Genomic DNA, 23,704 nt, shown 5'->3' with positions numbered 1-23,704 from the left:
ACCAGCCAGATGCTATCCAGAAAAATTTTATGGGCGTGCCCAAGCTGCCAGATTCACACATGCGCAACAGGCCCGGATCTAGTGCCCGAGGGGGGAAGCGGGAACCGTCATGTCTGCCTCGGGCGGCGATTTTATGAGGGGATGGGGCCACCAAATTCGTGTTCTTGAGGGAAAAAATCTTGTTTCTCAAAGCGCCTAACATTCAGCGCACGTTGGTCTAGCAATTATTCATATGATTTTGAAACATATCCCTGTTCATTTATTAACGTTTTTGAACACTTCCCTTATTGATTTATGAGTGAACCATAAGTTGATTTTTGAATGGGTGCATAGTGTACGTGATGTCTCTGCCAGAGGAATCTGTCGCATTTAGAAACAAACTTTCCTGCAGACAGAAGGGGACGAGGCTGTATTACCTGAGTGGAATAAAGTCAAATGGGTGAATGCCAATAACTGTGTGTCATGTGTTGACTGGGTTAGCGAATGATCGACCAGCTTATAATTACTAGCGAAATCCATAGATTCAGACTACCAGAGTGGAAATAAACGACACACAGGAATAACAAATAAGAAAGATCATGTATTATCTTTGCAATGTCTCCAAGAAATTGAACTTTAGACAGGAAAGTTTTGGCCAGATTGCTACTCTAGTAATGGCCAGTTGTACAGTCCCCAGCTAGCAGCTGCTTAAGTTCTTTTCTGGGAGCTGATTTCATGTTTGAGAAGCTGGAGTGTGTGAATGAAATGTGAAACTATTCCTAACATAAAGCTCTTTGCCTTTAGTAGGCCTAATAGGCATTTGATATTGGTAATTCAATAATTATGTTCTGTAGTGCTATAAAAATGACCATTTGTGCCAAAACAGTGTCATTTATTTGGCCTTTGTTAAAATTGCTGCAATATTAGAGAGGCCTATTTCGTTTCATCTAGTAGACAGTGACAAAAGAGACGTAATCAGATTGAGAAATCACATTAGTCGTGGGTACTATTTGTAATAACAGCATTTTCAATATTAGACGACGACATTTTGATTTTTCATGTAGCAAAACATTTGACAAACTTTGATGAGGTAATAGATTGTTTCTCAAGAAGGAAAGCACGTTGTGTAAAGCTGTAGCAAGATTTAGAGAGAAAAGATGCTATGATGTAAGGATTGAAGAAATGTGTACTGTCTTGCTTGTCTCTTGTCTTCGCGGTTTTATGTATCTTATATTTGCTTTTATGTCACACAAAACAGCAAGTTATTAGCCAATAGGCAATAATGAGTGCACATTTTCTGAAGAGTTCTTGATCTCACGGTTACAAATAAACCCATCAAGTATCTATTATGAGTTTTTTTTTTTTTAAAAAAAAAGAGGGGCAGGATGTCAAACCGGCCAACTGGGACCAGTAGAGGCACCACAGGACATATTAATTTCCACTGCCCTGAATATAATTTGATGGCATCCATTACAAAATATACACGTTTGAATTCCAAGAGCGAAATGCAGTGACACGTGATAGAAGAATGCTGTGTGAAGAGGCGCCGCTGCACTTTGGCACACTTAAGACCAGATAACATGTCTTACATTTTCTCGAACATATATGCTTTATGTATCAGGCTGTTCAGAAAGATGTGCACTACAAAATGAAAATTTTGTGAAAAGGCAGGTTTTTTAATTTTTGGTGTTCTACTGTCTCAAATGCTTGGGGGGTGGGGGGATGGTTCGGAATTATCGTAGATCCAGGGCAGGTGCGCAGAGCAATCTGACTTGTAGTAGCGAGGTGGGTTGTCTCCATGTGACCCGTGTTTATGTTTAGTGACTTTGCTGTTTCATTTCGGTTATTTCTCTCACATCAAATGAAAACAAAACAGATTTCTATGGCCGAGAGCTTATCAATTGAATTAAAATACATTCACATAATTATGAAGGGCTAACAGGTTGGTAGTTTCAGATCTTATTTTATTTCCACCTTTCTGACAGCCAAGCATTAATCGCCTTGGCAGAACAATGAAGTTATTTTTGTCAGTTTGCTAAAGAAATTTGGCTTCTTTTAATCTTTTCTGCTGAGACAGTCAATTTATTTGAAACGATGAGTTTAATTCCACACTATTGGGTAGTTTCAACTGTTCACTGCATTTCAAGTGCATGTTTTCATCTTCTAACACATATGGCATTATGCCATAATAAAGAACCAAACATGAGATAATACAGTGCTGGTACTCCAAGAAAATTTACATCCCAAAAACCGCACTGAAAAGCTTAATATCGGGTTGAGACGTACTTCAATATGAATCTGGACATGCGAATGTGCACTATAGCCAAATAATGCTTTTCAGTATGGTTCATGAAATTACAATGCTCTTGGAGTATCCTCTGATGTCTTGTTTCTTTTAGGACATAATGTAAGATCTTTTAATGTATAAACATAAGAGCTTTCTACGTCATCGTAGCTGCGCAAGTGCAGCGACGCCTGTGGTGGTCTGTGCCAACTGCTGAAACGAACCTAATTCTAACAGGTCAGGGGAAAATATTGCAGGTGGTGGTTTGAAAAGCGTTAAGCCTAGTTTGCACAATGATATTGGGTTGCGCCACTCCTTGTGTGAAATGAGTTCCATGCAAATGATTTCATATATGATTTTAGGCCTAGCGAAACAAATATACATTTCAATTTCATCATTTTGTGGGTTCCTGAGTCGTCTGAAATGAAAGTTTTGTTAGCTGCATGTCTACGAGTTGTGATGGAGTTAAAGTTCGTTGCATGGAATTGCTGCTCAAGAAAAAAATGATAAACATGTCTCGATTCGTGACTGGATGGAGAAAAGATGTCTGCTCGGTTACTCAGCAACCTTGCTGAAATAATTTATAATGGAAGATCCAAGAAGTTCTTTTAATTATCTTAGAATGTCACCATAACTGTTTACGTTTCTTCTAAATAGAGTTAATTATGCGATGAGGAAAAGCTACTGTAATGCATGAAGCACTGTTGCCAGAACTGAAATTACAAATCACATTGCATGCATTACAATCAATAACACTCAGCTTGCTAGAAGATGCAGTTTCAGTTGGTGGTGGTGTTTTTTCATTAACACCAGTAATTATTAACATGACAGTAATAATTATTAACATTAACAGCAATAATTATTCCAAGGAGGCAGCATTGCGAAGAGAATGGTTTGCAAACTACTGTCTGGAAGATAGATATGTAGTGGCAATATTTCAAAATTCGAACAAATGTGAATGGGGAGCACTATCTAGTACTGCCCTGGTTCGGAAATATCATAAAACTGGTGCTGGTGCGCAGAGTAGTTTTATTGCTCCCAGGTCAAATAAAAACAGAATGGATTTCTGTGGCCAGGAGCAAGTGAATTAAAATCCATTCACATAATTACGAAAGGCTAAAATGTGTTGTTACCATTAATCACCTTGCAGAACAATGAAGTTATTTTTTGTGGGTTTGCTAAAGAAATGTGGCTTCTATTAATCTTTTCCACTGAGACAGTCAATTTATTTGAAACGAAGTGTTTAATTCCACACAGTTTGGTAGTTTCAACTGTTCACTGCATTTCAAGTGCACATTTTCATGTCCTAGCATGTATGGCGCTATGCCATAATTAAGAACCAAACATGAGATAATACAGTACTGGTACTTCAAGAAAATGTACATCCCAAAAACCACACTGAAAAGCTTAATATCAGGTCGAGACCTACTTCATTGGGAATCTGGACATACGAATGTGCACTTTCAGCTGAATTATGCATTTTAGTATGGTTCACGAAATACTGACGCTCTTGTAGTATCCTCTGATGTCTTGTTTCTTTTGTGACGTAATGTATGATCTTTTAATGTTTTACACGTAGGAACATACGGGCTTCTTACATCAATGCAGCTGCGCAAGTGCAGTGATATCTGTTACCTGGCACACTTTGGAAACTGCTGGAACAAACCTGTATCTAAAAGGTCGCGGGGAAACATTGCATATGGGGGTTTCAAAAGTGTTACGTTCAAAGTAAATTTCATTTTACATAAGATGAACTATGTGTGAGAATGTATGACGAATTTCTTGAATCGCAGAGCGTTTGACTCTCATTTTGAAAATAAACTCTTTGATCTCATTTTAAAAATCAACTCTTTGATGACGATCCATTTAGAAGAATTTCGAGCCCAGATCACACATTTATGTTGTTACTAAAAATTTTACTGGCATGTATGTGTGATGTATCATAAAGTGTAACATGCACAAAAAAGATCATCATATATGAAAGCTTAGCTTCTCTTGCAGCTTATTAATCTTCGATACCAATATTATGTGTGAAAGCTTTGCTTTCCTTGTAGCAACACTATGTATATTAATTTAAACCATTAACTTTTCCTGTTCGTGTGTTTGCGCTACTCAACAGTGATGCTGCTATTGGCTGACAACATCATGTATCCTATGCTCTGAATATCGGCTGGCGAGATCACGTGACAGCATCGCAATCGCGATTTTGATGCTTCGGAAAGTAACATGCAGTGGTTAGTGGAATTCTAATTTAAACTTTCATAATACAAAAATACACAGCGTACATGTTACTGCACACCAAAAGGTTCCCCCCCTTGCTGCCTCGACATTCTTTTTACCTCTTTGTTTGCCTGTTTTCCCTTCCCCTTGATGGGACTGTGCTGTTTCTGTAGTTCCTTCCTTGGCTGTTGCCAACTTAGATTATGGGACCTTGCTGTTTGGTCCCCAACCAACCAACTTACTTTCCCGTAAACCTTCGTCCCACAGTCCCCCTGTGACGGAAATGTACTAGGTCTCCTGGAGGCAAACAGGACTGAAGCACTTCACTTACGTACTCTATTCTCCCCTCTCCCAACCCATAGGAGACTTCATTCTGCCCTCCACATGTTGTTATTAGCTTCCTCGTGTCAATCACCACCCCCCACCCCCTCACCCCCAAAAAAAGAAAAGTTTCTCCCTTGCTTGTCTCTGCTCTAACAAGGGGACCTTACGGTCTCGGAAATTCAGTTCAAGATGAGACTTCACAAGTTACCAGTATACCTCAAGGATGTCCACTTCTAGAATTCTTAAAGTGCACTATCTGGAAAAATCTGGAAAGAAAAGGGCTCTAAAGTTTTAAGCATAGTTCATAGGCACCTCATATCTGGTCATAAGTAGTATTTTAGCAACAGGTTAAGTAGCTCAGTCAGTAGCGTACCAGAATTTAATGTGATCAATTTGGTTCAATCCCACGGGCAGGCTTGATTTTATTTTATTTTGTTTTCTTATTTTTTTTTAAATTATAACAATTTTATTTAAAAGTTAATGACCTCAAGTATTATCAATTAAATCATCAATAATTTTATTTTGTTTATGAAATGGTTGTCACAGTTACTTAAAATGTGAATTACACTCATCAATATTTTCTTTTTAAAAGTTGAATAATTTCAAATGCATATTTAATGGAGGTAAATTAATTACCACAGTCGCAAAATTCTGGGTGGAGCTTCAATTATAAATACTTTTACAGTATCGTGCTCATTTTTCAGTATTATATTTTATGTTTAACCACCAGAATGATAATTGTCATCAAAACATTGAAAACAAACAAAAAGTTGGACATCTTGCATAATTTATGAACGGCGATTGTTTACAGGAACCACTTTTTTTTTTATAGCTATGTTGAGAAACGTACTTCATCGATGTTTCTGAAATCTTTCATTAGAAAGCCTGGAAGCATACCAGGCATATCGGGTCATTTCCTTAAAAATTGGTGATGGCAGCTGATGGACTATTGATTGTATTTTTACATAGTCTTCACGAGAATTTGCCTATTATTTTCAGTAAGATAAGTGCAATCTTGTATACCCTACATCAGAGTTTTTACTTGTCTGTAAAAATAAACATTACATGGTTGAACAAGTGGAGTACATTTCAGAGGAATCACTTTAATTTTATAAGTTTGTGATTTCTCATCACCCTGAAAGATTTTGTTGTATAATTGAGGCTTTGCTTTTCCACCCTAAGAGTCAGTAATTAACAGAAACCTTTCTTCACCCACATAAGACTTCAAACACTGGTTGGGAAAGTCAGTATACGGTTCCGTCGCTAGTTTGCCAGATTTTGAATATGTTGTTACAAAGTTGTTATAATTTTACTCATATTCTTTAACTGTTTTTTAAACTCGGGGACCAGTGTTACTGGTTCTCTCTTGTGAACAAACTCATACTTGAGGTAGGATGTTTCCAGGCAGAGCGAGAGCATATTGAGTGGTATAGGCATGCGTCACTTTATTCAATCCGGGTCTTTTGACGAAAATAATTTCACTTCCTTTGACAGCTAGAATCCTGTTATACACTGACTGATACTAACATCCTGGAAAGAAAAAAAATTCAAAATTGTAAAAGTAGAGAGAAAAATAAATTTTTAAATATCTGCCTCGTCAATAGTGATGATAAAATCTTTGGTAGAATTCAGTATCAATTCTAATGTTGGGTTCAAAAAGTGTCTGCTTGTTGTTGAATATTCTGATGCAATCAAATTATTTGCAGCACACTAGCCGTCGTAATAAACAACTGCATCTTGTAACATCACCTTCGACACTTCTCTGTATAATTGATGTCTTCATTGACACGCATTTTTAATTCACAATTTTGTAAAAATTCCGATTATATTTCACAGCAATGTCTGCGAAAGTCTGGGATAAACTGGCACTGTAGCAGGTAAGGCCCATCGCCCGACTAGATCCGTGCGGGCCTACATCTACATCTACATTACATCGATACCCTGCAAATCACACCTAAGTGGTTGGCACAGGGTTCATCGACTCACCTTCACAATAATCTTCTATTATTCCACTCTCGAACAGCATGCAGAGAACGCGAACATGTGTGTCTTTCCATGCGGGGCCTGATTCCCCTTATTTTTATTATGATGGTCATTTCTGCCTATGTAGGTTGGCATCAATAAAATATTTTCACATTCAGGTCAGAAAGTTGGTGACGGAAAATTTGTGAGAAGATTCTGTCGCAGTGAAAAATGCCATTGTTTTAATGGTGTCTATCCTAAATTGCTTATAATGTCAATGACATTTTCCCCCCTTACTTCGCAATCACATAGAATGTGCTGCTCTTCTTTGAACTTTCTTGGCGTACTCTGTTAATCCTATCTGGTAAGGATCCCATACCATGGGTAGCAGTACACGGACAAGTGTAGTGTAGGCAGTCTCTTTAGTAGATCTGTTATATTTTCTAAGTGTTCTGCCAATAAAACGCAGTCTCTGGTTAGCCTTCCCCACAAACATTTTCTGTGTATTCTTTCCAATTTAAATTGTTAATAACTGTAATTCCTAGGTATTTAGTTGAATTTATGGCCTTGTAGATTTGACTGATTTTAGCACTCATGTGGATGATCTCACACTTTCCATTATTTCCCGACCCTCTGCCTGTTCGTATATACAATAATGCAACAGCTATATTCTGCTTTTCCAAGAAGACACCAGTTCCTCAAATTTACAACAAACATTTATAATTTTTCCAAAGCTTATATCATCACCCAATTTTGTGATAACATTGTAGTGACAGTAATTAATGCTTTAATTTACCTCCATTAAAAATGCTTTTGAAGTTATTCCACTTTTTAAAAAGAAAACATTGATGAGTGTAATTCACATTTTAACTAGCTGTGACAGTCTTTCAGTAAATAAAATAGTTATTTACGATATAATTGATAATACTTTAGGTCAATAACTTTATTTAAAAGTTGTTGTTATTTTTAAAACAATTAGGAAAACAAAAAGAAATAGAACCGGCAGGCAGATCAAACTCATGTTGGCCTATGACATTCTAGCATGTTACTGACTGAACTACTTCATCTGTATGCTGGAATACTACTTCTTACTGTATATGAGATGCGTATGAACTACACTTTAAACTTTAGAGGCCTTTCTTCAGAATTTTCTGTATAGTGCACTTTAAAACTTGTGTGATCGTGCACCCTTGAGGTATACTACTAACCTGTGAAGTCCCAGCCCGAACTTAATTTCTGAGACCAGAAGGTCCCCTAGTAAGTGTAAATGGTGCCACTGTTTTCTGACAGATACTGATGCACATACACCCCTACTCCCCGCTATCCTCAACTTCAACCTCAGTCACATATACCAACCACCTTCCTAAAGAGTACTTTTTCAGACTGTAGTCATTGCCTTTCACTGTCTCAGAGCTTCCTTTTCCTCTCACTTGTTTCACCCAACTACATTTACATTTGTCTTCCATAAATCACTATGAAGTAAGTGGCAAAGGGTATTTTTTATTGTGCCTAAGGTTTCTTCTCATTCCACCCACAAAGAGGGTGTAGGAAGAGTGAATGCAATATAGGTCAGTGTTCTTATGTCGAGTTTCATCTATGTAATCTCTGTGGGAGAAATTCGAACCAGAATATTCATAGTTTCTGCCCTGAAAGACACTTCTTAAAGATTTAAAGCAGGTTCACATAAGATGCACAGTACCTACCTTAGTGCACCTACCAGTTCAGATTTTTCAATGAAAACGATCAGTTTTTGACAAAATAATTTAACTGGATAAATAAAAAGTCTACTCACAAAGTGGCAGCAGAACACATTCATAAGAGGAGGTTGTAATTGGGCAAGCTTTCAGAGCCAGTGGTTTCTTCTTCAGGCAGAATGGTTGAAGGGGAAGGACTGGAGAGGTCTAGGAAAAGAGGTAAATTTCGGAAAAGTCACCCAGAACCGTAGGTCATGGGAGACATACCACACGGTATGAGAAAGATAGACTGATTGTTGGGACTGCATTGGACGAGATTTGAAAAACTGGGAGCTTAAAGGTGGAAGACGGAGTACTATGCAAGGCAGAAATTACTGCTTAAACATCATGAGATAATAAGAGTGCAAAGCTAAGTGCATTGTACGTAACAGAGGTGGACGTTGAAAAATAGCCTGTTAAGACAATGGAAGATGCAGGAAACTAAAATGGAGTGAAGAAAAGAGTAGTTACTGTGAAGAAATGCTGAGACAGAATTATTTAACATAAATTAAGACCAGGTGGGTGGCGTGAATTGAGGACATGTTGTAGCACTAGTTCCCAGGTGCAGAGTTCTGAGAAACTGGTGTCTGGGGAAAGAATCCAGATGCCGCGCGTGGTGAAACAGGCACCGAGGTCACGATTGTCTTGTTGCAGAGCATGCTCTGCAGCAGGATGTTGCGTGTTGCTAGTATACACCCAGGGTGTATACGACCCGGGAGATCCGGGAATTTTTTCGTCCAGGAGAAAACCGGTAAAAACCTGGGAATTTTTTAGAATTCCGGGAATTTTTCATTGTTTAGTTACCAGTTAAATTTTTGTGATTTTGACTGGTAATAACCAGGTGATTTTGACTGGTAATAACCAGTACTCTAACGAAGGATATTACTGTATCCCGCTTCTGCAGAATAATACTGCAGCAACAAAACATGAACGAGAGGGGGGGGGAGAAAGCTGGCCGGAGTGGCCGTGCGGTTCTAGGCACTACAGTCTGGAGCCAAGTGACCGCTATGGTCGCAGGTTCGAATCCTGCCTCGGGCATGGATGTGTGTGATGTCCTTAGGTTAGGTTAGGTTTAATTGGCTCTAAGTTCTAGGCGACTGATCACCTCAGAAGTTAAGTCGCATAGTGTTCAGAGCCATTTGAACCATTTTGAGAGAAAAAAAAAAAAAAAAAAAACGAAAATGAAACTTAAGTTGCAAAGGAAATGCGCCATATACAACAATTAAACACAGTGCTCATACAAGCGTCTGCCAACCAAAGTGTGTCAAAGGCTTTAGGAAGAATATGCAGTGCTTCCTAACAACAAATTGCCTCCAATGAGCGTGACGTGACAGCTGTTTTTACATTAGATTCATTTGAGCAGTTGGCGGGCGAGCTCTTGCGCATGCATGGTTGAGTCGCGTCTGAGTAGTACTTTCTCCCGCTTCTGGCTACAGAAGTGTGGCTGGGTGCCACTATCTAGTATTGTCCCGGTTCGGAAATATCGTAGATCCAGGGCTGATGCACAGAGCAGTCTGAGTTGTAGTGGGAGGTTGGGTAGTCTTCACGTGACCTGTGTTTACGTTTAGTGATTTTGCTGTTTCCTCTTTGTTTATTGCTCTCACATTAAATGAAAACAAAACAGAATTTCTGTGGCCAGGGGCTACCAAATGAATTAAAATATGTTCGCATAATTACGGAAGGCTAAAATATGTTGTTAGTTTCAGGTTTTATTTCCATCTTTGTGACAGTCAAACATTAATCGCCTTGCAGAACAATGAAGTTATTTTTGTCGGTTTGCTAAAGAGATTTGGCTTTTATTAGTCTTTTGCACCAAGGCAGTCAATTTATTTGAAACAAAGTGTTTAATTTCACACTGTTAGCTAGTTTCAACTGTTTGCTGCATTTCAAGTGCACGTTTTCCATCTTCTAGCTCGTATGGCATTATGCCATAATAAAGAACCAAACATGAGATACTGCAGTACTGGTACTCAAGAAAATTTATATCCGAGTCTGGACATACGATTATCCACTTTAAGGCGAATTATGCATTTTAATATGGTTCACGAAATTCCGATGCTCTTGAAGTATCCTTTGGTGTCTTCTTTCTTTTATGACATAATGCAAGATCTTTTAATGTTTTACACGTACTAACATGCAGGCTTCCTGCGTCATCGTAGCTGCGTAGGCGCAGTGACACCTGTTATCTGCCACTCTCTGGCAACTGCTGAAACGAACCAATTTCTAACAGGTCACAGAAAAATATTGCGAATGGTGGTTTGAAAAGTATTACTTTCAAAGTAAATTTCCTTTTACGCAAGATGAACTATGTGCAAGAATGTACGATGAATTTCTTAAATCACAGAGCGTTTGACTTCCATTTAAAAATCAACTCTGAGGACGACCATCTAGAAGAATTAAGAACCCAGAAGATCATACATTTACGTTGTTATTAAAACATTTTACTGGCACATTTGGTATATTAATTTAAACCATTAACTTTTCTTTTTTGTGTGTTCGCGCTACTTAAGAGTGATCTTGCTATTGGCTGACTACATCACGTGTCCTATGCTGTCATCAACTGGCGAGATCACGTGACGTGAGCTATGACTGGCTAACAAAAGCGCGCCGCAATCTCGATTTCATTGCTTCAGAAAATAACATGAAGTGTTTGGTGGAATTCGAATTTATACCTCCGTAACACGAAAAAATGCAGCGTCCCTGTTGCTGCACATTAAAGATCTTTCCAAAACGTGATTCCCCACCCCCACCCCTCGGGTTTCGTTTTCTAAAGTGCTGGCAAATTCTACATCTGTGTAGAAAACCATAAACATTCTAAGAATTGATAAGTTTTACAGTGCCGAGGAAAAGTATACTGTCACTTAACACGGAGAAAGTGTATTTTCACCCGGGAGAAAGTGTATTTTCAACCGGGAAATCCGGGAAAAATCCGGAAAATTTTTTTTTTTTTTTTTTTTTTCTTGCCCATGTACACCCTGACACCCTTTGCCTATGCCCAGTGATCCTAATAGACAATTTGGTGGTAGTCATGCCAATGTAAAAGGCCAAACAGTGTTCACATAACAGCTGGTATATGACTTGTCGTTCCACAGGTGGATATCCCTTTGATAGTACATGTTTTACCACTTACAGGTGTGGTATAGGTGGTGGTACAAGGGTACATAGGGCAAGCCTTGCAGCTGGGATGGTCACAAGAGTAGCGGCCATAGGGTAGGGAGATGGGTGCAAAAAGAGCATAGGGTCTGACAAGAATATTGCAGAGATTGGAAGGGCTACGAATAGCTATTCTAGGTGTGGTGGGCAAGATTTCAGACAGAATGGATCTCACTTCAGGGCACGATTTTAGAAAGTCATGGCCGTGTCGAAGTTGCTGATCTGTACATTCCAGACCAAGATAATACTGAGTCACCAGTGATGTGCTGTGAAGTTGTTTTTTGGAGGGATCAGCAGTACCAGGATTGGATGTAAGTCCTGGGAAATCTGCTTTTGAACTAGGCTTGTGGGGTAATTATGTGTGGTGAAGGCTGAGGTGAGAATGGCGGTGTAGGAAGTACTGTTGTTTGTTGGTAGGTTTAATGTGGGCGGAAGTGTGTAGGTGGCCTTCAGGGAGTAAGAGATCAACTTCAAGGAAAGTGGCATGGGATTCAGAGTATGACCATGTTAAATTACATTGGGAGAAGGTATTCAGAGATTCCAGGAATTTTAACAGGTCAGTCTCGCCATGAGTCCACGTGGCAAAGATGTCATCAGTGTGTCTAAACCAAACCAGGCACTGAAGGCTTTTGGAGCCCAGGAAGGCACCCTCCGAGTGACCCATGGAAAGGTTGGCATAGGAAGGAGCCATCCCGGTTCCCATGGCCATACCTCTGATCTGTTTGTGAGTCTGCCACTCAAAGGTGAAGTAGTTGTTGGTGAGTAGAAAGGATGTCATATGCTTGGAATCAGGTTGGTGCTGACTGAGAAAATGTTCAGCAGCAGAGAGACCATGTACATGGGGGATGTTGGTATAGAGGGAGGTGGCATCAGTGGTGACGAGTAAAGTGGGAGTTGGGCGGGCAAAGATTTCAGACAATCCAGGAAATGGTTGGTATCCTTGATACTGGAGGGGAGTCTTTGTACTACAGGTTGCAGGTGCTGATCCCCTCCTATATCAAAGATACCAACCATTTCCTAGACCTCTAAAATCTGTGCCCACCCACTCCCACCACACACCTTGCTTGTCACCATTGATGCGACCTCCCTACTCTCATCTTTGCCATATGGATTCTGTTAAAATTCCTGGCATATCTGGATACTTTCTCCGAATTAAATGTCCCTATTCTGAATCCCATGCCAGTTTCCTTGGTGTTGATCTCGTTCTCACTAAAGGCGAGCTACTCACTCATATCCACATTAAACTTGCCAACAAACAACAGTGCTTCCATTTTGACAGTTGCCATCCTTTCCATGGCAAACATTCCCTCCCATACAGCCTTGGCATTCGATGCAAATATGTTTGTTCAGATGCAGACTCTTTACAGCAATACACCACCATTTTCACTTCAGCCTTCACTGCGCATAATTACCCCACAAGCCTAGTTCAAAAGCAGATTTCGTGGACCATCACATCCAATCCTGGTACCACTGATCACTCCGAAACACATTCGGAGCACATCACTGGTGACTTGGTGCTATTCTGGTCTGGAATGTATTAAACAGCTACTTCGACAGGGCCACAACTTCCTAAAGTCATGCCCTGAAGTAAGATCCATTCTGTCTGAAATCTTGCCCACCACACCTGGAATAGTTTTTCGTTGCCCTCCCAATCTGCACAATGTTCTTGTCAGACACTATGCTGCTTCTGCGCCCATCTCCCTACCCTATGGCTGCTACCTCTCTGACCGTCCCCACTGCAAGACTTGCCCTAAGGAAAGAACATTTACTATACAGTTTAATGAAATACAGTGTCAGTGAGCTGCCTGGCTTTGTCTGACTTAACTGAGTGAGTCAGCGTCAATGTCAACTGAACTTGTTGCTACATACACAGTTTTCCAGATGAACATCAGTAATTCGTTTTCGCATTTGTAATTCGATGTAATTCATCTGACTAAAAAGTTGTTCACGCGTAAGTGTTCCCAAATAATGAAATAATTTTTAAAAAGCATGTTTGTAAAATGCTGCATATTTCTTCTTCTCCAATATGTTTTATAGAACTCTTTCAGCCCAACATGGTTAAATTTCTCTTTTAACTGTGCATCACATTACATTTTGTAGCATCCTTTTGTCAGTGTCCCAGTAGTGACCTCATGTCTACAGAGAATGAAATAGCAGATGCAGAAAAAAGCAGACGATGTTTCTTAAGATCTTGAAATCAGTTTTCAAATTAGTATTTCATGTCAGATCCTAAAGAAGCATATTTAATCACTGCCACCTGTGTGATGTCGGATTGCTTTGACATTGTAGGAAAATGTGTGAAGGTTTTAGTTCGTAAGTTGTTCCCAAAACTCAGTTTTGTTTGGAATGCGTAAGTAAGATCATGGATGAAATTAATAAGCTGATCTTTCCATTGGAGTTGTGTATTAACATAATTTAGGTGGCTAGTTTTATCGGCAGAGGATGCAAAATGGGAAAGCCATTCTTTTATCTTCGAACTCTGGGAGTCTTTGACTTGATTTCAAAGAATGATTATATGTCTTGCTTCGGATCGGACACTCTTTTCAACATTTTCACGCTGGTTAGCCATTTACTTCTGTATAATATGAAATGTTGTCATGCTCTGAATCTAAAGACTTCAGAAATTCTTGGAACTGACAGTGATTGGTAAGACCTTTCAACTTAATCTAGTTCACTGTTTTGACGACTACCTTCATGACATGGTCCATTTGATGGATAACGCTATGAAAGTTTAGCATCAACATGGTGCCAACTTTGCAGGCTCAATCAGCTGAAGTAAACCTTCGTGTTTCCCGGCCGTTGCTGGAGCAACATCCGCTATCAACCCTGACAGGTTGTTAGGTTTTAACGTAAAGAGACTTAAAGTCTATACACTGCTTCCAACAAATCTTGTGACTTTGTGTTGTCCTTAAGTGGATACAATGCTGCTAATTCTTCTGCTTTATTGAAATGGGCATCAGACCTGTGACACAAATTGCCGCCTAGGCAGTATGCACCATATCTGTGTGTCATCTAAAGCTAGAGAATAAAATACAAACACAGATGCATGATTTTTAAAATTATGTTCATATTGTCTTTCAGTGTTATCCACATGCCTAATAATAGTTTGATGAGATGGGCTGATTTTTGAGAAATTCTTTCTCTTTTCTACACTCTCAATTTCAGTAAGAGCATCTAAGCATTCTTTAACCGTTTCACCATCTGAATACGGCTTCGATTCTTTTTCCAGTATCAGAGCTACTGCATAACTCACTTTCTTATAGAATATTGACTCTGAGTTCGCTCTTGTAAATATCTGCTGTGAAGCAGAAAGTTTACTTTTATAAGTCTGTTACCTGGTCTTCTCAAAATTGTCCCTTGTTCTTATCAAACATAACTGCATGTTTGGCCTCATAATGATTTTTGACCTTATGTTCTTTTGGAACAGAGACAGATTCATCGCATATCAGACATACAGATTTTGTTTTATATTCCACAAAAAATAGTTTACAGTCAATTTGTCGTGGAAAAGTTCTTAACTGCTCTGTAACTTTCCTCTTCTTAGGTCATATTTGTTTACTAGGTGACGCCATGTCACGGAAATGCCCAACTGCCGCATCGGTGGCATTTGATTCTCGGTTGCGGAAAACTTTTAAACAAATGTTCGTGTTTTGTGAGCATTTTGAAGCAGAGGGTACATAAATAATTTGAAATTATTTTCTTTTAAGAACCTGGTGATTAGTGATTTATATCTGCAATGAAAATTGGATTTTTTGTGTGTGATATGTAATTAGAAATGAGACGACATGCAGTTGTCATAAAGTTGACAATTAAATATGTGCTAATCAGCATATATTTATATGATGTAGATATTTGAACTGAATGGAAAGAAAGTAATGACCGAAACTAGACTTGAACCAGCAATTACCAATCTCAAGCACTCTTCCTCCCGCTGCCTCAATCTTTATGTATTTCAAGCTTCATGGAAGCCCTTGTAGAGCATGCTGCGACTATATTGAAAAATATATGTCAACTATGCACCTCTGTTTAAAAATACAACCCACCTGGGAATCAAGCCCTGGCCCTCGACATGGAAGGCTAGCACCGTACTACAGAGCTACACTGTTCGTAGAGTTATCGATCTTTCATTTGAGTATTGTACACACTTGGGAAACTTAATAGTCTGCTCTCTTCAGAATTTTTGAGAGTAGTATTAAACTGCTTTAGGAAGTTGATATTTTAGTTCTGAACATCATATATCATAAATATAAGAAATAACATAGGCTTCACTTGAACTAGAAGCCTAAATGTAAAATTTCGAGCCCCATTTAGACTTCGTGTTTCTTAAAACTATTCTACATTTCAAGTCTATAGCATTATTAGTTTCTGTAAGTAAGATAGAAACACAGATGGATGAAATTGCACTAGGAGCGTCCTTTTCGTAATGAGGAATCTGTAAACTCCATCAGTAAAAACACTTCATTACAATAAAGTATTTATTTTGTACTACTAAAATTAAAAGAAGGTACTGAGACAGAAACCATTGCTAATGTCGATTGGTGTACCTTCTCACACACAAGCCTACTAAAATTAAAGACAAGCATCACAGATTAATTGTAAAAAGATAAAATTTGGTGTAACTTACCTGAAGCTGAGGTAAGTCTATCGCAATCAAACTTTACAACCGGTAGTGTTGTGAGTTTGCAGTAACATTAAATATGAAATGTGTTAGCTATGTCTGGCACTTGTCTCACTTGCACACAAACATATCCGGTTGTACGATACATACTACTGCCGATTGTTGTTTTTTGTAAAAAAAAAAAGAAAACGGGAATATAGACGAAATTCGAATGATTGTTGGATCAATGAACTGAGACATTCCCATTGTAACTGGATATGATACGAAAGACACTTGATGGAACGCGTTTTTGGGGGTTTTATGTGAAATAAAAGTTAAATTTTTCTTTCATATAAAACTGCTCCATGGGTAAAAAAAATTAGCTGTAACTGTTGTGTAGCACATGCTGGATCCTGGCAAAATTTGGTTATCACAGTGCATATGCACACACATTCTGTAAAAGTGATTGATGTGTTACCAACTGGCCATCACAGTGGAAGCAGGCAGGTGAATATTAACCGCAAATGGATATTAACCCCTATTGTTGCACTTCTTTACAGTCAGCTACACAGTTCGCTACATGGTGTGTAGTGGACACACCATTTAGGTATACAGTGCAGATCTCAACCCTGTGGCACAATTTTAAACAGCTGCAGCTGAAGTTGTCACATGATAGGTGAAAACTCTTGAGTGGTCTTTCCGCTAGGCTCACAACTTACAGGTCCACTGTATTTCTTGGGACATTGCTGCAAATCGTGGGGATAATTTTGCACTACCGAAAATTAATGAATTCCATTTCTCTGAATATCAAGAGCTCAGATGGCAACCCAGTTCTAAGCAAAGAAGGGAAGGCAGAAAGGTGGAAGGAGTATATAGAGGGTTTATACAAGGGCGATGTACTTGAGGACAGTATTATGGAAATGGAAGAGGATGTAGATGAAGATGAAATGGGAGATACGATACTGCATGAAGAGTTTGACAGAGCACTGAAAGACCTGAGTCGAAACAAGGCCCCGGGAGTAGACAACATTCCATTAGAACTACTGATGGCCTTGGGAGAGCCAGTCATGACAAGACTCTACCATCTGGTGAGCAAGATGTATGAGACAGGCGAAATACCCACAGACTTCAAGAAGAATATAATAATTCCAATACCAAAGAAAGCAGGTGTCGACAGATGTGAAAATTACCGAACTATCAGTTTAATAAGTCACAGCTGCAAAATACTAACGCGAATTCTTTACAGACGAATGGAAAAACTGGTAGAAGTGGACCTCGGGGAAGATCAGTTTGGATACCGTACAAATGTTGGAACACGTGAGGCAATACTAACCTTACGACTTATCTTAGAAGAAAGATTAAGAAAAGGCAAACCTACGTTTCTAGCATTTGTAGACTTAGAGAAAGCTTTTGACAACGTTAACTGGAATACTCTCTTTCAAATTCTGAAGGTGGCAGGGGTAAAATACAGGGAGCGAAAGGCTATTTACAATTTGTACAGAAACCAGATGGCAGTTATAAGAGTCAAGGGGCATGAAAGGGAAGCAGTGGTTGGGAAAGGAGTGAGACAGGGTTGTAGCCTCTCCCCGATGTTATTCAATCTGTATATTGAGCAAGCAGTAAAGGAAACAAAAGAAAAATTCGGAGTAGGTATTAAAATTCATGGAAAAGAAGTAAAAACTTTGAGGTTCGCCGATGACATTGTAATTCTGTCAGAGACAGCAAAGGACTTGGAAGAGCAGTTGAACGGAATGGACAGTGTCTTGAAAGGAGGATATAAGATGAACATCAACAAAAGCAAAACGAGGATAATGGAATGTAGTCAGATTAAATCGGGTGATGCTGAGGGGATTAGATTAGGAAATGAGACACTTAAAGTAGTAAAGGAGTTTTGCTATTTAGGGAGTAAAATAACTGATGATGATAGAAGTAGAGAGGATATAAAATGTAGACTGGCAATGGCAAGGAAATCGTTTCTGAAGAAGAGAAATTTGTTAACATCGAGTATAGATTTAAGTGTCAGGAAGTCATTTCTGAAAGTATTTGTATGGAGTGTAGCCATGTATGGAAGTGAAACATGGACGATAAATAGTTTGGACAAGAAGAGAATAGAAGCTTTCGAAATGTGGTGCTACAGAAGAAAGCTGAAGATTAGATAGGTAGATCACATAACTAATTGGGAGGTATTGAATAGGATTGGGAAGGAGTTTGTGGCACAACTTGACTAGAAGAAGGGATCGGTTGGTAGGACATGTTCTGAGGCATCAGGGGTTCACCAATTTAGTACTGGAGGGCAGCGTGGAGGGTAAAAATCGTAGAGGGAGACCAAGAGATGAGTACACTAAGCAGATTCAGAAGGATGTAGGTTGCAGTAGGTACTGGGAGATGAAGAAGCTTGCACAGGATAGAGTAGCATGGAGAGCTGCATCAAACCAGTCTCAGGACTGAAGACCACAACAACAACAACAACTGCCTTTAGCTGAGTGAGTATGGAAGCTTTCAAACAGTAGAGATGTTTCCCAGAGGTCAGTTTCGCTGATAGTTCTAGATTGCACTTTAGACTTGTTGATGAGAATGATGGATGTTGCACAATGGCCTCTCCCTGTACACTGCTTCTCCTGTACATTTTTTCTAGCTCTGCAACTGATGTACCACTCTCAGTCAAGATAATGGTGACTTAGCAGACCAGCCATTTCCTTCAAGAAAAGTGTGTCTCCACTACTGCCCCTCTTCTGTGCTACATCACCTTGTCACCTGCCTATTTACTACCTTTTTGTGCAATTTATTAGACGTGTTAGAAAGATGTCTTGTGCTTTCAAAGCTTAAGTTTGAGTTTTCCTCCCTTTACAGATCAAGATAAGGAGAATGACATCAGAAATGCACAAGCAACCCAAGGTGTGATACAAAGGCGGCGGCGACCGAAGCGCAGGTCAACTGGTGTTGTGCACGTAGACATGGATGTGAGTGTTTTTTTTCCACATGAAAAATATTGTACGCACATTAATGTGACACTATTATTTTTAAAACAAAATACAAAATAAAATAACCATTTAATCCTCCCGGAAGAAATGAAGTTGATAACGTATTGGTCTATATTTTAGAAATTATTTGAAATCCTACTGCAGCTATCCCGCTCAGGAAATCAAAAAATCCCTTAAGTGTTCACAATGAAAAGTGAGTTTTATGGATGACAAACAATCTTCACTGGTCTTACGTGTGTTCTAATGAATAGACAGCCTTTGCAGACCCCAAGATGCCAAATATAACATATGGAAATGATTAAAAAGTAAGAGTTCAGAATTTTTTTTATTTTGTTTATTCGCAGGAAATTGATCCTGATCGTCAAGATGCCCTAACTGGAGGGGAGACACTTGACATTGCGAAAGGTGCAAATGATGAGGTAAGACGGTCTGAAGCATTCAAAGAAGTTATTTAAATTGGTTGAAATGCCCCTTCTAAAACTTTCAGAATATGATTATTATTTCTTCTCCTTGTTTGCTTTGCTTGGTCAAGGGAAGCACATTATCATCTTTCTTCCTCTCCACCCTTATTTTTTCCTCTGTTTCTCTTGATGTTCACTTCATTCGTTCTGGAACTCCATTAGTACTTTGTTTTAGTTGTTTTCTGCCTTTGTGTTCTTCTCATATGTTGTTCGTATGCTTTACTTTTGTTGAAAGTTTAAATGTACTTCTCTTATGGTTAATTCCTGATTTGAGAGAAGTGTTGTTTGGTTATATGGTCTTTCTGTGTGTTGACCTTGACTGACCAGCCTGACTACCATTTGACCCCATTTAATAATGAAGGTCTTTGTATTCCCTCTTTCTCACAACAGATAGTCTAGGTGACCTGCCTCTCCTCCTTGACCTTTCCAACCTATGCACTCTTCTCTCCAAGGAAGAAACTAATAGTAACAAAGCTAGGACACTGTCATGTACTTCTTAGTCGCCTGAAGGTAATTGCTTGTCAACTATTACCTCATATAATTGTATAGATTTGTATAAAGGAGCAAATGGCAGCACCAGCAAGCGCATATCCAAGAATGAATGGTGAACAGATGTGGGAACATGTAACAGGCATAAAAAGCTAAAATTATCTGACCTGCATAATACAAAAGTAGTAACAAGCCGTGTTTCTTTCAGCAGCTTCCTAATATTACACCACATTTTACAGAACATGAAAGTAACAAATTTGTCTGCAGAAAAGTACTTTGTTATTGTGTTTGTAAAAAGTCTTCATTAGTTTGCTCATTTCTTTTAAATTTAAGCTCACAGTTATTGGACTTGGCAAAATCAAAGAGAGAATGGTCAGTTGTGACCAGATCTAGGTAGTTCTGTGAGCCAACATTGATGAACAGTAACTGCTTAGTGGAATATGGTACGGGCCAACATTTTTTCATGCTGCAGTCATACACTTCAGAAAACTCCAGAATTTTCACCCTCTGGTATCCATAATTTTCGGTTTCCAAAGTAGCTTCTTTTCCCTTCAGAATTTCTGAGGACACTTTCTGTTTGATAGTGTTTAGTAGCATAAAACAAATGTTCAGATGGATTTCATCAACAATATCTTTTTGTCTCTAGAGAGATACGATATCACTCCTGTGTGCCTGCTGTTGATTCTGAATTGTTGGTAGTAGCCTTGGCAGCCACAATACAGTGGCCTTATTCATCAATAAATATTAATTGGGAGTCAGAAGAACTGTTTGGGTTATGTCCATTCTCTTGTTAATCTGTTATCTTCACTTACTAGTACAAAACCACCACTAGTAAGCAAGCTTGGCGCATTTTTCCACCTTATTCATGTGTATATTCAACAATTCCTTTGGGCTGGAATCTGTGCAAGGTTATAAAATGATTCCCTTTATATTTCACAGGTTTTTGTCCATAGTGTCACAAACATATACAACGAAAATGCATTAGGTTTGTCTGCATATGGCATTCTTCAGCCAAAAACTTCTCTCGTACTACAATACTTTCAATTTTCCATAATGTTGAGAGATTATATGACATACCATTTTCTAATTAACACTGTTTTGTGGTAGTGCAATAGTTTGTCAAGCAATTGTTAAATACTTCTAAACACTTGTCAAACAGAGACGTCTCCTCAGAAGTTTCAAATTAAAAAGAAGCTACATTGGAACTTAAAATTATGAATATCACATGGATGAAATTCTGGAGTTTCCTGTAATGTATGACTGCAGCAGGAAGCAAATGTTGACCCACAACATATTCCACTCAACAGTTAATGTTCTTCAATGTTGGTTAACAGAACTGCCTAGCATACAGTCTATATCTCATCACAAATGAGAGTTCTCTCTTAGATTTTGCAAAGTCCAGTACCTGGATTTAAATTTGAAAGAAATGAGCAAATCAATGAAGATCTTTCTGGTGTACTATTTTATGCTACTATCAATGTCCAGCTGTTTAAAGTTATTGTTAATGTCAAGCTGCAAGTCTGTGTTACTGCTTTTCAGGACATTGATGAAATGAAATGAGCAGAGTTGTGATCTTTGGCCCTTTCTAAGTAAACCATCGTTATTAATGAGAAATCATCCTGTGGATTCTACAGTGAACAAATGTTTAATCCAAGGGGATTGATAGGCCTAGTTCTACGTGTGGTGGATGAACATTAAAAAAAAGTTCGATTCTTCAGTTGCGAATCATGATTTTTAATTCAATGGACAATGCATTTCGAGCTCTAGGGTGCTTGATCACTCTGCATTATTTTTTGACTTTAGCTTAATACTGACCCTTCTAGCATTTCGTAGGTATATTAAAAAGTGGCACATTGAGACTAAAAATTTTGCAAAACTAAGACAACACTGAAAAATTACTTAATGTTTCCAGCAGTGGTTACGTAGTTTTTAAGTCTGTATGAGTAAGTATGTTAATAAACATACACACATTTTTAGTCCTACAGCATGTTTGTAAACACATTTCATAACCCCAAAGAATGTCGAAATGCATGTACGTATACACAGATTTTGTTATTTATAAGACAATACAAAGATATTACGAATAACAACACTATGCAACACGCAGCAACCATTCAAATTATCATAAAAATTATGACAATTAAAAAATCATGAATGATGAGGTTTTTCCAAAAGCCACATAGCCGTATGAAGGTGCTTTATTCGCAACTACCTGTTTCACATTAGTATAGACGCATCTGCAGGTTTATCCACCAAGAATACACATGACTGTGTGAAATTTTTTGCGAGTTAGAACTATAGTGTTAACATTTAACAAAAAATGACAACGAATACTCTCAGTAATTATATTTCCATAATGTAGGTGGACAGTTACATAGCCCCAGCTTTTGGGTAGTGATTAATGTCAAGAGTCAAACCACAGTGGTGGGTTGTTACAATAAAATTGCTGTTAAACCCCATTCTTTTCACATATTTTCAGAAGATTTTTCTTTGCGTAACGGTTTTTGTAATTGTTCTAAGAGATTGTTTTCTACCATTGCTTTCAACTAAGTAGGAAGTGCTTGTGAAGATAACATATTGTGTCAGTAGCTTTTGCCGTAGTGCTTCTATTATTATTTTGCCTGTATGTTGTTGCCTAGTCTGTCAGTTGATTTTACTGAATTAGTTCTGCGAGTGTTATCCGTATAGCTTATATTATAAACACTTTCTCCAGGGAGTTTATTTTTCCTCCATTTATCCTTGAGGACATTTGTGAATAAATTAACAATGTCAAATGACGCAAATTTAGCTTCTGTAGGGCTTTTTGTATCTTTGATGAGAGTTGTTAACTTCTGTATTTTTTATTGAATATGTGGCTTCAGAAGTGTAAAACTCCCAGAGGATATAATTTTCTACTTGAAAGTTTGTATTCTGGTGAATTCGTAGACGTTACAAACAATGTGATCAGAGAATTGGGTTTGTGGATTTTTGGTTGTGCTCAGAGTTAGAGGGCGATAGGGTTCATTAATGAGCAACTTTTCATTTGGTTTATCAGATAGGAGTAAGTCGCATTGATTAAGCATTTTCTGGAATTTAGTGGTTGGGTTGTGGTTCATTTCGGTAATGTTCCCGTGCATGTTCGCATTTTCATCAGAGACTGCTCCAGGGAAGTGTGATAGGACTGCTGTTATTACATAAATGATCTAACTGGCAGTGTTAGCAGGAATCTGATGATGGTGTGGTGTACTGGAAGGTGTCATTGTTGAATGACTGTAGGTGGATACAAAATGACTTAGACAAAATTTCTGGTTGGTGTGATAAATGGCAGCTAAATCCAAATGGAGAAAAATGTAAGTTAATGCAGATGAATAGTAAAAATAAACCTACAGCATTAGTAATGAGCTGTTTGACACATACACGTCGATTAAATATTGAGACATAGGTCATGTTACAAAGCAATATGAAATGGAATAAGCACATAAGTGTTGAAGAAGGGAAGGCAAATGGTAAACTTAAGTTTATTGGGATAATTTTAGGACAGT

The 23,704-nt window shown here is 38.4% G+C and overlaps 1 protein-coding gene across 6 annotated transcripts in view; it reads left to right on the top strand.

The window, feature by feature from the left end:
- LOC126260807 (protein phosphatase 1 regulatory subunit 12A) overlaps positions 1-23,704 on the top strand; it is a 350,453-nt gene that overhangs the window by 238,457 nt on the left and 88,292 nt on the right. For all 6 annotated transcript variants that reach the window (XM_049958170.1, XM_049958169.1, XM_049958171.1 and 3 more), the window contains 2 exons: positions 19,103-19,212; positions 19,578-19,652. In XM_049958170.1, the coding sequence (XP_049814127.1) occupies positions 19,103-19,212; positions 19,578-19,652 (185 nt within the window). The remainder of the gene's footprint in view (positions 1-19,102; positions 19,213-19,577; positions 19,653-23,704) is intronic.

Source organism: Schistocerca nitens, chromosome 5 (genome assembly GCF_023898315.1).
Source record: "Schistocerca nitens isolate TAMUIC-IGC-003100 chromosome 5, iqSchNite1.1, whole genome shotgun sequence".
NCBI lineage: Eukaryota > Metazoa > Arthropoda > Insecta > Orthoptera > Acrididae > Schistocerca > Schistocerca nitens.
This window is presented reverse-complemented; position numbering and strand designations above follow the sequence as displayed.